At 37.9% G+C, this 14,907-nt stretch overlaps 1 protein-coding gene across 2 annotated transcripts in view; it reads left to right on the forward strand.

Annotated features, from left to right (window-relative positions):
• Positions 1-14,378, forward strand: part of MFSD1 (major facilitator superfamily domain containing 1) — a 19,067-nt gene extending 4,689 nt beyond the window's left edge. The window contains exons 5-14 of one of the 2 annotated variants that reach the window (XM_026650010.2): positions 600-711; positions 1,647-1,703; positions 2,600-2,756; positions 5,228-5,325; positions 5,877-5,989; positions 6,610-6,657; positions 7,934-7,994; positions 9,367-9,517; positions 11,453-12,653; positions 12,943-14,378. In XM_026650010.2, the coding sequence (XP_026505795.1) occupies positions 600-711; positions 1,647-1,703; positions 2,600-2,756; positions 5,228-5,325; positions 5,877-5,989; positions 6,610-6,657; positions 7,934-7,994; positions 9,367-9,403 (683 nt within the window). In that variant the 3' untranslated portion in view covers positions 9,404-9,517; positions 11,453-12,653; positions 12,943-14,378. The remainder of the gene's footprint in view (positions 1-599; positions 712-1,646; positions 1,704-2,599; positions 2,757-5,227; positions 5,326-5,876; positions 5,990-6,609; positions 6,658-7,933; positions 7,995-9,366; positions 9,518-11,452; positions 12,654-12,942) is intronic. The other variant, XM_026650011.2, reaches the window with a different exon arrangement.
• Positions 14,379-14,907: the final 529 nt, after the last annotated feature.

Genomic DNA, 14,907 nt, shown 5'->3' on the forward strand with positions numbered 1-14,907 from the left:
CGGGGCCCCTGGAGCGAGGAAGGACCCTGCTCCGGGGCCCCTGGAGCAAATTGCCCCACTTGCCCTCCCCCCCCCCCGGGCGGCCCTGAGTATACATCTTCCCCCAACAATCTGTAGTGATGTGTTGTCTATACAAAAATCTGAGGCATACTGGAAATAATTTGTTTTGCTCTCTCCCCACATTTAATCACTTCTCCGTAGTTCAGGGTTGCAGCAAAATTTCACTTTTTTCAATTGACAACTTCTTTATTTAAATAGAAGTCGTTGCAGATGTTCCACTCTGCTAAACCAGACTGTCTGACTCTAGGGACCGTGCTGCAGAATTTAAGTCTAGCTTGCCATGGAATACATTGGACTTTGGTCTTCAGTTTTGGCAGTTCTATAGCGTTAAGACAGGATCAATGAAAATGCTAGTTGAAACTTGTCATTAGCTCCCTCTTGCATAATTTATTATATAGTGAGATTATATTTATCATACAAAATCTAACTACATGAATGCTCAGTTCTACAATGTGTTTAGTTTTATTCATCTTTAAAAAAAATTAAACTTATCTATAAATAACTTGCATTGATCCCAATATCTGTCTTTCTTTCTGAAGGTGAAGTGATTAAATTAACTGATGTGAAAGACTTCTCGTTGTCCTTGTGGCTCATATTTATAATCTGTGTTTGTTATTATGCGGCTGTGTTTCCTTTCATTGGACTTGGGAAGTAAGTGTCTCTCTCTTCTCTCCCCCACCCTCCCTTTTTAAATGAAATATAAACAGCTGCATCAGAAACATCACTTCCTAACATACCATACCAGTTTGGCACAAAGTTAACGGACAGAACTCCTTGTAGAGACAATGTAAATTTTTAAAGATATATTTAAAATAAAAAAATTATTGCTGTTTTATTTTTCAAGAAATCATTAGGAAACGTTTTTGTAGCAGTTCTGCCTGTTAGTCTGCTTTTGATGTTTCTTCAGTGACATTACTTGTGCCATCTCTTACCATTTGAGAGTTGTGATGTGGATTTTCTTATCTGTTGCACTTTCTTAAAAATACACTTTAGGTTTTAGCATTGGTTGAGCTGGTGTAATGCATGTTACTTTTGTTACCTAAAACTTGGAATTGGGTTACTTAAAACTTGAAATCTTAATGCAGCAAGAGCCATGGAAGGCTGCCATTTAGTGTTCTCCACTGTCATGTTAAGTGGAGATTTGACTAAGCATCATTAACCATCAGACTTCTCCAAGCTAAGATAGTTGTCCGGCTTTTCCATTTTGCTTATGCATCATCTCCAAAAGGTCCTGCTTTGGCCGGTCTAATACAGAGGCTTGGTCCTTGCTGTGCCATCACTAGGTTAGCCACCAGTGAGTTGTGCTTTTGATGACTTCTTCTGATGTAGAAAAAAACATTTTTAGAACCTTCTACTATAGAAATCCATCTCCTAAATACCTTATGAAATTCTATATGCAGTATCTATGTTCTCTGGGAGATTTCATTTTTCTGTAACATGCATTCTTATGTTTATGTCAAACTGTTTTTAAAAAAAAATTAGTAAATTTGAATTTTTTCCTATTTTCACTTTCAAATTTAAGCTAAAACGGTAACATTTTAAATGGGTAAAAAAATTCTAAAACTCCTGTATGGATTTTACTTTAGGGTTTTCTTCATTGAGAAATTCAAATTTTCTTCTCAAGAAGCAAGTGCAATTAACAGGTATGCCTGCCAATTTATTTGATTAAAGGCTTTTATGTAAGAGCATGTCAGTCACATGTTAGTCTAGGGAGACAGTAGAGAGTCTTTCCCAAAAATCTTGTCTTCAGACATATTTGTGTTGTGCTGTATGACTAATGCATTCCCGGGGGCATGGGTAGGCTATTCTATCAAGGAGCATCAGTCCCTCCATTGTGGGAAGTCCAGACTATAAAAATGAATCATGGGGCTTTGTTTAGACAAGGAAAGATCTGCCTTGTGACAACTGTTAGAGGAGTCATGGACTGAGAAGCACTCCTTTCCCAAGCAGAGCTTATTAAAGCAGGCTAATTATGCTTTGTAGCTATATAGTACTCAGCAATCAACAAACTAAAGTATAATAACAAATCCGTGAGGTAGACTGAGGAAACAGAGAGGGTGAATGAGTTGCTCAACATCATACAAGTGACCGTTAGTGCCAGAAACAGAATCCATCGCTCCTAAATCATTCCTGTGTTCTAACCAGTAGACCACACTGTTGGCTACCTAGACATCTTGGTCTCTGGGCTGATGCCCTTCTGACTTCTACAAATGGCTAATCACCTTTCTGCAATACAAGTGGGCTAGATTTCTTCTCTTGAGGCTGATCCCTGAATTATCAAGGTGGTGAACACTAAATTTGCCCCTGTCCCTCAACTACCAGACACTAATTATGCTGCTTTGATATTTATTTTTGGAGAGGGAATGTATTTGTTATGCACTCAAGCATCCCAGAACAATTCAAGCATGGGGGCTCCACAGTGAAGAGGGAATTTGGTGTTGTAGATAGTGATGCTTCATGATGGAAAGACAGAAGTTGCCTTGTGGTTTAAAATGTAGAATAAATGTGTTTTCAAACTATCTTTATCACTTCTTTGTAGCATTGTATATATCATATCAGCACCCATGTCCCCTGTCTTTGGATTCCTGGTGGATAAACTTGGAAGAAATATTATCTGGGTTATGTTTGCTGTAGTGGCAACCCTTGCTTCTCACGTTATGTTGGCCTTTACTTTCTGGAACCCTTGGATTGCTATGGTAATTCTTACTAGTAATAATGACTTTAATTGTGTACGTACGTGATCTTATCTGATAGCCATATGATAAATTGTATTTATCATGCTCTTTTGACCATATTGCTGGCACTGTGCCCACTAGTCCACCACCATGGAGATATGAGAGAGAGAATAATGAATGGCATAGAGAAAGTTAATCAGGCACTCCTGTTTACTCTCTTTGAATACAAGAACAAGGGAACGCTACATGAAACAGAAATTAAAAGTGAAGTTAGGGAATATTTTGCACAACATGATTATCTGCTTGAAGTTATGGCTATGTCTACACTACCACGGTAAGTCGACCGAAGTTATGCTACTTTAGCTACATGAATAACGTAGCTGGAGTCGATGTAGTTTAGGTCCACTTATTGCAGTGTCTACATCACACTGGGTCGACAGGAGACGCTCTCCCGTTGACTTACCTTACTCATCTCATTCCGGTGGAGAACTGGAGTTGACTGGAGAGCGATCTGTTGTCGATTTAGCGGGTCTTAACTAGACCCACTAAATTGACCCCATGTGCATCAATCGCAATAGTGTTGATCCCGCGGTAGTGTAGACATAGACAGCTTAGTAGGATTAGACACCAGATTAGACACTTCTGGCTAATGAGCACCCCAGTTACATTAGCTAAGCAAACTTTTATAAAGATTATAAGCCTTTATGCTTCAGGATACAAGCCAACCACTGGGGGTGTGGGAGGTTAGCAGGACACTTCCCCTATTGGTAGGTCATTCTAGAACTGTTATCTCAGGTCTGATCCATTAGGGTAATTCCTATGCTCCTTTGGAATCTGGTAGGGGGCAGAGGGTGGGTTGTAAGACTGCAGTTCTGCAGCAGCCTCCTACTACTTGCATGGAGCTGGCAGCTATAGGAAAAAGCTCCCAGGGTTTGAGGCTTTCCCCAGTCTGCCCCTGGAATATACTTGCATTTTCCTCTGGTATTGGCTACTGGTAAATGAGATACTAGGCTAGATGTAATGCTATTGCAAAAAAAAAGTGAACATCGTTCTGGGATGTATTGGCAGGAGTGTTGTAGGCAAGACATGAGAAGTAATTCTTCCACTCTACTCCGTGCTGATTAGGCCTCAAATGGAGTATTGTGTCCAGTTCTGGGTGTCACATTTCAGGAAGGATGTGGACAAATTGGAGAGAGTCCAGAGAAGAGCAACAAAAATGATTAAAGGTCTAGAGAACGTGACCTATGAGGGAAGATTGAAAAAATTGGGTTTATTTAGTCTGGAAAAGAGAAGACTGAGCGGGGACAAAACAGTTTTCAAGTATGTAATAAGTTGTTACAAGAAGGAAGAAAAATTGTTTTTCTTAACCTCTGAGGATAGGACAAGAAGCAATGGGCTTAAATTGCAGCAAGGGAGGTTTAGGTTAGACATTAGGAAAATCTTCCTAACTGTCAGGGTGGTTAAGCACTGGAATAAATTGCATAGGGAGGTTGTGGAACCTCTCAGGAATGGTCTAGATAATTAGTCCTGCCACAAGTGCAGGGGACTGGACTAAATGACCTCTTGAGGTCCCTTCTAGTTCTGTGATTCTATGATCGGCTGTCTTCTGTTCTGGCAGTTGTGTACAAATACCTGAAACCCCTAAACAGCTTCACGCACCCATTTGATTGACTTGGGCCTGTGTGTGTGAAGAGACAACCAGAAAACCCCCACCTTCTGTCCATGCCACCTTCCCAAGACATACTGTTTGAGGCTCAAAAAAGTCAGTCCTAAAGCAGTGACGGACTGAAGATCAATACCTAACAACCCATCAGGGTTAGCAGCATGTTTTCCTGCTTTCCAGTGTGACACAGTACTTGTTTTGATATCTGTCGGGCCTTAAAATAGTAATGCTATGTGCTGAAAAGCTATTTCATCCAACTTGGATATCATTAAAACATGTTCACTCCTCTGAAGGCCTGTACAGTGGACTTTTACTAAGGCACCTGGCTTTCCAGGTGGTAGGAGAGAAGAGTTTGTAATTCTTTTCTTATTGGTATGAGGATAGTCTAAAAACTTCCTGTAAAACGTGGCATATGTGGTGATTGGTGTAAAGGTTTCATTGGTGCTTGATTGTACTGTTCAGAAACCCATGGGGTTTTTTTAATATTAATTCCCCAATTCAGAGCTTCCACCATGAGTTGTTAAAGATCCGTACAATTTAACCACTCAGCTTGTGGGTGGTGTGTGTTTTGTAATAAATTGGCTTTTCTGTGTGTGTGTGTGTGTATATATACATAATTAAACTTTTTTCCTAACTGGCTGGTTCTGCTTCTGCAAAGCTCACCCAGAAACTTGTTGCCAAACCACTTCTTCTTGGCTTACGCTCATAGGAAGCGGTTGACAGAAATGTCATCCTTTTATTAAAATTATATACCAAGTACTACATTTTAGTACCTTAACACCAGCATATATATAATATAACATTTATATTCTAATCTTGTTTTCAACAGTGTATGTTAGGAGTAGCCTATTCACTGCTTGCCTGTGCTTTGTGGCCAATGGTAGCATTTGTTGTTCCGGAACATCAGCTGGGAACTGCTTATGGCTTGTAAGTATTTATATATTTGTCTCCCAGGGGAGGTCTACAGCGGGTACTTCCAAATACAGAACCACTATTTAAATTTTGAGTAGCTTATTCCAGAGTGGCTGCTAATAGTTTCATTGCAATGAACATATCTTATAAAATTACTCAAGCTAGGAACAGTCCTCAAATTCTTCAAGATATGCTTGTTTTGATATCAAACAAATCTAATACGTTTTCATTCTTCTGAAATTACTGTCTCCAAAATAGCTTTTGCTTTTCACATTTCAAGGATTACTGGCAAAATTAACAGGTCACAGATGTAGAACTTGATTCTGCCCTCAGATTTGTGGGTGCAGTTTGTACAATTAGAGAATGTACTTGTTGCATATCTGCCTCTGTATGCCATGATGCAGCTTGTGCCAGTGTACAGTGTCTTTCTTGTAGTTGTACTTATAAATGCAAATAAGGAAATTCTAGGTACTCTTCAGACCTTAAGCATGTTGGCTTCTTTACATGGGGAATTTTTTTTTATTATTTTTAATGTGGATAACAAGATTGTTTACCCTGTGTTTTAGTATGCAGTCTATCCAAAATCTGGGTCTGGCAATTATTGCCATAGCAGCTGGTACGATACTGGATTCTCGAGGGTATCTGTTTCTAGAAGTCTTCTTCAGTGCTTGTATTTGCTGTAAGTACATTACTGTGGGAACTTATGGCCCCTGAATATTGGGGAGCTCACATGACATTTTTTCCTTAATGCTCAGTGTGTTTGTAGCCACGTCAGTGAATACTTTCTGTTGTGTAGATTGATAGTTGGATGCTTGTTTTATAAACTGATGTTGAAAGTAATTAATTTAATTCTCACTGGAGTATTGATCATTTACTCTCAATGGACTTTATATAATCTATACTGGGTACTGAAGAAATTTTTGAGAGGGAAAATGAGGTCAGATGGATATTTAGTATAGTTAGAACCTTTTTAGGTAGCACTGAAACACACTACTTATGCTAAAAGGGGATCTTCAGGGAAAGAGATTCCCCCCCCCCCCCCCCCCCGTTAAGTGACCATTTTCCTGATCTTGCTTTAAACACTCTAGGTGGTGTTTTCAAAGTGGCTAAGTGAGTTAGGAGCATGTCACTAGGACATGCTCCTAACTCACTTAGCTCATTTTTTTTAAAAATCTCAACGTCTGTCAACACTGCTACCTAAAAGATTTGACTGTTACTTAATTGCATTTTAGGGTAAGAGTTTGGTTTTCCTCCCCTCACAGTAACCTTGCTGACTATAACTCTCTTCTGCTTTTCTAGTGTCACTAATAGCTGTAGTCATGCTGTATTTTGTGAATCACCTCACTGGTAGGTGCATGTTTATATTGTCTCTCTACATATTTTCCTCTGTTCTGTTTGAGTCAGTAATTTTAGTTACAACAATGATCTAAATTTTTCCTCTCTAACTAGTATTACACAGGGTAACAGAAGCTGTTCTGGCCCGACTCTTTGTAGATTAAAAATTTTACCCTCTTAATGGAGGTTAATGGAGACATTTTTAAATCACCTCAATATAAAAGTTTCCTTTGACGATTACCATCAAAATTCCCTCAACTTTATCAATAGGAATGCTCCCAATAGTCAGGGTAAGCAGGGGATTCAGAACCTATCCTTTGAACTAACTTGAGCACTAGTTTTAACATACCTGGTACTTAATAAGGTTGAACTAACTAATATTAAAGGAGTACAGTACAGCTGCACATGGATATCTGATTTGGTCATTTATACTAGGCTTTGAGTAAGATTGTGACCATTTCCCTATCCCTCTTTGGAAAAATTTCAGATTGCTTTTGTAGACCTCATAGTAACTGTTGAAGTGCTATGTGTTCGCATATGTAAAAGTTGCATTGGCTCTTCAGAAAGCAAATTATCTTCGTTCCCCCTTGACTGTTGTTGCACGTCTAATTGTATTTCCAACATTGGGGTTGGATAACGATAAAGCTGCTACATTCAGTCCATTTTGCTGCTAATATTGGGTTGTTTCTATCAAGGACATGCTAGCATTTTATCCTGTATACGTGTAAATGCCCCAAGCTGTGTAGGGCTTTCACCACTTTCCTTGGTTTAAAACATTTTTCACTCAAGAAAGCTGTTTCTGATGTTCAGCCTGAAACTTTTTTCTTTACTACATGCTGTTAGGGCTAGGATTATCGTCCTAAATTCCTCTCCTTTTTGGGTGATTATCCCTTTAAATTTTTGTTCCTACCACATTATAGCTTAGGTGAGGGGATAGCTAAATAGTTAACTTTCTAAAAATCTTTAAGTGCTAGAAGAAACTACTACTTCTGTGAACTCAACTTGTTACTTAGGACTGAATTCACTCTAATAGATTCTAGACCCATAGCTATTATGTCCTTGCTCTATGACATGTCTATTTGTTTATGCAGCCTAGAAATGCATTGACTTTTAGCTGCCATATCAAATTGTAGTCTTGTCTTATCCCAAGGTCTCTCAATATTACTGATTTTTCCATATGTATATTGACTTTCATTTTCTCAAGTTATAGAGGTGTTTTTTAGTGGAGTATACCACACAAAGACAAATATTTCAGGAGTTCCTAAATCATTATAACTTCTGTTTGTAGGAGGTGATCTTAACTGGTCTGCAAAGAAAAGGGAAAAACTGCAAAAGCTAGCTGCAGCTGAGTAAGTATATAAAGCTGAGAATTGGTGTCCTTTTAAAAGCTTTATTAACTTAGAAATCTATTTTATTTATTTATTTATTTATTTAAACATACACATAGTTCAATGTCGTACCTGATTCTAGACTTTTGGCACAATCTCCCCTTAACCACGCCTTTGTAGTCAATGTATTTTGCAATATACTATCAGGAATGAATGAGGCAAGAATAACTTTACTACAGTAGAAATACTCTTCACAACTTCATTCTGCAAAAAGTTGAAGCCAACTGGAGTTGAAGATGCTCAGCATCTATGAAAAAGAGGCCATCTCAGTATCTGAAGTTGGGTGCCTAAAATTTGCACTGTAGTGAGTGTTGGCATTATCCTTTTAAAATACACAACTATTTGCAATTGTCTATTTGAGAGATGGGGTGGGGATACCTTTTATTGGACCAACTCCTGTCAAAATTTAGTCTGCTGTGTGGCTCGTGGCTTTTTCCATCTCTGAATTACATGCTCCTGCCTCCTGTTATTGAGTAAAGCAAACACTGGCTTATGTCTACTGCCCAGGCATCATGCTGGTCCTAACTCTTGAAAACATACCTTTATATTAAAGAAGAAAATACAGAGTTCCTTCCAGCTGAATGAAAGTTCTAAGGCGTGGCCTGCACTAGGAAATTATCTTTTGTATAAGTACATCATTCAGGGAGGTGAGAGAAAACACCCCCTGTGTGACGCAGATAAACTGGCTTAACCCCCAGAGAATACTCCTGTCGACCTAGCTACTGCCTATCGGGGAGCTAGAGCACCTATGCCAACAGGAGAATCCTTACCATTGTCATAGATTGTGTTTCCACTGAAATGAGTGTAGACAAGCCCAAGTATATTTAAAAAAAACAAACTACTACTAGCACTTCACACTTCTGAACTAAAACTGCTTGTTGGTGACCTTTTTATGTAGGTGTGACTAGTTAAGAAAAGACAAGTAGCATGTTGTCATATTCTTTAGTCATGCTTTTGGGTAATGGCATACTTTTTAATTGCCACTGCAAAAGTAAAATATAGAGCAGAGTATATCTGGGGCCACTTACGAGTCAAGTAAGATTATCTGGGTTTAATATCAGAAGCAAGACAAATGAAGACTGATTTTTTTTTTTTTTTTTTTTTCAAAATAGGATCCTAAAGTTGGGCTTCTAAAGCCATATAGAGAAACAGGTGCATAAATATGGCGTTAGAAGCCTAATAATTTAAAGAGTGCTGAGCGCTCACAGCTTGCACTGCCCTTCAGGTTACTGAAGAGTTGAACTTAAGGGTCCTATTTCTGAAAATCTTGGCTTTTAGTTGTGAATGGGAAGCTATCAAAACACTACTGTAATTCGTATCCATTCTTATCTAGTGCAATGGACATTGAAAAGTCTCCTTCTAGTTATTAGAAGAAAAATTGCCTCCTGTCAAGACACTGGATTTATTTCAAGTTTATTTTTACTGTCACTGACATCTGAGTTTCATGGAAGGTAACTTCCCTAACTTAAGGATTTCGACTGAAGGTATGTCGACACACACACAGCTATGGCTGCACTGCAGCAGCAGTGCCATGGTAATGCTTCAGTGGAGACACTACCGATGCCGATGGGAGAGTGTCTCCTGTCTATGTAGGTACTTCAGCTCCCCAAAAGGCGGTAGCTAGGTCGACGAGAGAAGTCTCCCATCGACCTAGCACTGTCTGTACCACAGGCTTAACTGTGTCTCTGAGGGGTGTAGATTTTTCACACACTTGAGCAATGTAGTTATACTGACCTAATGTCCTGGTGTAGACTAGGACTTAGGCCGTGGCTACACTCAAAACTTCAAAGCGCTGCACGAGGGGATTAGCTTACAGCGCTGGCTACCAGCGTTGGGGCACTGTTTACACTGGCGCTTTACAGCGCTGTAACTGCTGCGCTCGGGGGGGGTGTTTTTTTACACCCCCGAGTGAGAAAGTTGCAGCGCTGTAAAGCGCCAGTGTAGCCAAGCCCTTAGTAGTGTGTGACCAAAAGGGCATTAACAACGCTACAGTGAAGGTGAAGTTGAACTTTGATATATAACAAACTTGTTTAGGGTTTAATTCTACAAATGTAGAAATCCAGCATGGCTGGAAAATACAACCCACTTGTAAACTCCAAAAAAAACAACAACCAAAAAACAACAAAAAGCTGCCTGCTTTTTAGATAGGTTTTTCCTAAAAACTTAGTCTAGTATCCTGTTTAGAAGGACATAAGACTAAAATCTCCTTGAGTTCAATATCTATCTCAACCACAGATTTCCTATGTAATCTTGAACAAGTTATTCAATTCCTCAGCTATAAAATGGGGTGGTTAATACTTCCTTGTCTCAGGGGTGTTGCGAGGATTAAAATCTAGTAATCAGATAATATGGAGATGACTATAGAAGTAGATATAACTGGCTTTAGGGTCAGGCACATTTTTGAAGCAGACACTTAAAGGATGGGACAGTTATAAAGCTATAAGGTCCATTCTTTCCATATGTGTGTGTTTATTTTTTTATTTTATTTTTTTTATACAAAGATGATTTATCTTTAAATACGTTTCACAATGTTTAATTATGTGTTCTAGCTAGGTATTATGAATACTTCATTCAGATAACTTACAAGTGAACCAGATGAATATTTTTATTTGATACACTTGTTGTGAACAGTAAAACACCTTTACCCTCTCAGTGCTGCTGCTTAGCTATATAGTTGTATGTTACAGAAATTAACTTACACAAACAAAAGTATTGTAGTTTAGGCAGAAGACCATTTATTGTCAGTGCTAAAATGTGAGGCACTAAACTGGTATATGTAATCTGTCTGTAGTGAATTGCAAATAGACACTTATACTGCAGTGGCTACAGAACTAAATTTAGTTTTTCTGTAAAGTGAAAGATAGAAGATTTCTGTATGTATTGTCTGTATATAAAAACAATTTTACAACATCTTACACGCCCGTGACTTCAGAATGAAATCTCTCAACCAAAGCCATCTCTCCCACAGTAGCTGGTGGTAGTGGTTTCATACTGGCATGTGGCAAACTTGGCTTGGGTTTCTGTTCCCAGCCGGTGGGGTGGCACTACAGAGATGGGAAGAGGGCATCTAAGATCCCACTTCAGCAACGTAACTTGTTGAAACCTGATGAAAACTTGGTTCCAAAAGATAGAGTACATGAGCTAACAGATAGTGACCAAGATGTGAAGCTGCTTTGGATGGTAAAGGAGCAGAAGAAGAGTCTACATAAGGCTCTTGTCAGTACGTGGAGCACATTCCGTCACCAGAAGCAGATACATATTTTTACTTGACTTGCCAATTTTTCTGATCTATGCAAGATGTGTGCAGTGTTTCCAATATATAATTCAAAAGATAACATTTTGTGTTTGATAAAGCACCCTGAATGTCAGGGTTCCTTGTAGCATGTTTTCAATAATTCTCACTACAATGTTTTTTTCAGAAAAGAAATTTGAATAGCAAATATCATCCAGAAGTGGGGAGCATTTGATCAGCAACTTATCAGCTTGAAGAATTTATAGTGTATTTAGAGCTCGATGCTTAGCACTGGACAATACAGTTGATTGGAAAACATACTAACATGCCGAGGATTTTACAGTAAACTATTTTATGATGACACTTATGCTTTGTAACAATTTTTAATAGCTACCAAACATTCATCTTTCTCAGAGCGGTTGCACTGTGTTGGGTCATAGCATTTTAAACTGAACTGAAGTTTCATGTAATTGCAAAATGTTTCCTTTTCAACCTGAAGCAAACATTCTTGCAGTATAAACTAGATCACGTATCTCACTTACAGGAGCAGCACTTAAATAGTGTCTCTTTGGTTGGTGTCAAGAATTTTTGCCTAATAATGGTTTTAAGCAATTATTTGACTTGTATTTTGTGTACTGAAAAGATCATTGCCTTCCAAAACTTGTTAACAGGTCTCTGTTAATGTGGCTTTTGTCACATTCTTCATGCAAAACACAATCACATGTAGCAGTAAAACACAGTTCAGTCTTCCAAGACTTTTTTACTCTTTACAGAAAGGGCTCAAGTTGAAAATAAGTGGGAGTGGGGAGCTGTCTCTAACAAGTACTGTATGGCCAAATACTGGTTCTTTAATCTGTGATAAAACCAAATCCTGATTGCTATTAACTCTGTAAGACTGCTGAGCAGTCTCTTTAGTAAGGTTGTTTGTCACTTCTTTTTTTTTTTTTGTGCTATAATCTTAATATATTTTAAGGGATCAAATCTTGTTTAACTGATAAAGGCATAGTCTGAATTTTGTTTAAAAAATGAGTCAGCATGTTGTAACTTTCCAATAAAGTTCTAAATGCTAAATAAAAAAATTGCAGTAAATAGTCTGTTTTTCTTGAATATCTAATTAGTGTGGCTTGCCAAATGTTTGTCTCTTAGCTTTTTGTTAACCTGCAGTTTTACACCTGTAAACGTTATAAACTGTTAGTTACTAGAAGTAAAATTAACAATCAGATTAACAGAGATTCTGGTTTGCGCATCACTTAATTTAATCCATTTTGTTTTACAGAGCAGAAAAACAAGAGAAACTCAGACGTGAAAACGAAGATGACTTGGCCAAATTACAGCCAAAGAATGACTTTAGTTTAAGGAATAGGTATCTCTCCAAACTAGGAGCTCAGGTATTAGTAGCAAAGCAGTTTTTCCCTACAGAAGACAGTGCAATAAAAAAAAAAAAAAATCTACATCTAATGTGTGTCTTCACATAAGCAGTATATTGGTTTTTATGAAAGAGCTAAATTTATCCCATTGCTATTAGAAATGAATCTTGCCTACAATTTAAAAAAATAACCAAACTGAAGGGGTAGAATAAATCAATAGTTTTAACTTGAAAGACAGATAAGCTGAAGAACAGTTATCAATAAGATTCATCATTCTTTCAAACTTTTTTTTTTTTTTTTTTTTTTGCAGCTGCCCGATAATTACGCCTCCTACTTACCTGCATTGGCACACAGAAGTGTGCTGAAATAGCATCACTCTGCACAAGTTTGTCAAGAGATGGAAGTGCTCTGAAGTTTATGCAGACAGAAACTTGATCTTACTAGTCAAGAACTACACATAGAACAAAAGCAGAATAATGCACCATGTTCTATATTTGAATCCACATGCTGTCATCAGCAACCACCTTACCTTTAAAAATGTAGTGTCAATAAGTGGCTCCTGTGGTAATGTGAAACATTAGTTCAGGTTTGAAGCATTAGGTGAGGTTTGGCTTCTGTGTGCCATACAAAACCAAATCTGAAACTTTAAAGCCTTGGGAAACAATAGCCTGTTAGCCATTCTACATATTCTTGATGTAGGCATTAGTCCGGTCATACTACATTTTATGCTGGACGTCCTTGTTAACTTCCTGCAATAATTCAGTTTTACTTACATTTTCCGTAGTGAAAGAAACAGTAGAAATAGGACTGCCTTTTTAAGTTCTGTCAAATTGAGATTTTTACAAAAACTTGGCTGTTTTATTTATTTAAAAAAAACAAAACACAGTATATTCATTAAAGCCAGACTTGGAAGTTGCACTAGTACATGGTGATGGTGTTAATGAAAGCTGAGCTATTTTCCTGTGGAAATGACACTTGATACAGTTTTTATAACTATCAAATTGTTAACTGTAATGTGTAACTTTCAATCAGCGTAATATTTATACAAATGTAGTGTGGAGTATCTACTACTTTTAATATTATCTGCAATGAGAAAAATGGCTTTAGGACCAACTTTATCCCAAAGATGTGTGGGCTCCCATGCTTGCAATGTAAGCAGAACTGGACCCTAAAATCTCATACAACATGTATATTTCTTGCTAAGTGGATAGTAGAAAACTAAAAAAGTAGACTAACTTTGACTGAATTTTCAGTCTTTTAAAGTGTGGTCTTAATCTGAGCTAAATTATTATACTCTGACCTTTATTGCTTAAAATTTGTCTTAACTGCACAGGGAAGCCAGTATTTTTTTCTAATAGCTTGTTACCCTAACAGTTGTATTAATTTAATAAATCAGAAGTAACTTGAGGAATGTTGACATTTATATCTGGAACTTTTGGTTCTATTAAGAATTTTGTATATGCAAATATACTCCTTTTTGAAGTGAGTTACTTTTCTATGACTTTTTCAGTATTCTACAAACTTTATCAAAGATAGTATTATGAATTGTGTAGAACTGCCATAGTCTGGCCTCATGAAATCTATCCAGGAAGATAGTATAAAACTTGGTGCTTTTATGTGTTACTGTTGAAGATTGCATTTACACATGGTAGTGCTAAACCTTTTTGTTTGGTTTTTTTACTATGCTATCTTCAGGAAGAAAGCAGCATAAACTATCCATGGATGGATTATGTACAGTTGATTTGTTTATATACTTATAGATACTGATCTTTTTTTAGTAAATAAAACTAAATGGATAGGGCCACTTGGCTCTCTGTGTTTAATGCTTAATTGCTTTTTAAGCAGTGTTGTATAGTGGTCAGTGCACATGACTGCTGTCGTCTTCTGTGGAGGGAGGGCTTCAGGGAAGGATAACTTGAGGAAACTTTTATGCAGTTGGTAGTCGAGGAGGGTAGAGCTGTATTCGTCCTCTAAAGAAAGAAACAAGATATTCTTGTTTTTGCCCTCTTCTCTTCCCCCCCTCCCCCCCCCCAACCCCCAGATCTCATGGCTCTCTGTCCATGGTAGTACCGTACTGGTGGAGCATGGGCCAAGAAATAATTTCACAAATGACATGGTAATCTGTACAAATGTGTGTGTTAATATTGGCATCCTGTCCAAATTCCCTCTGGTCTTAAACATTTGCTGTATTTAAACGGTGGGTGAACTGATCAGTATGCAGAGGCCTTAATCCTCATGGGGTATGTCTATCAAGTGTGACTGCAGCTAGGGTAAG

The sequence above is a fragment of the Terrapene carolina genome, unplaced genomic scaffold, assembly GCF_002925995.2.
Source record: "Terrapene carolina triunguis isolate 2854851 unplaced genomic scaffold, T_m_triunguis-2.0 Scaffold88, whole genome shotgun sequence".
NCBI lineage: Eukaryota > Metazoa > Chordata > Testudines > Emydidae > Terrapene > Terrapene triunguis.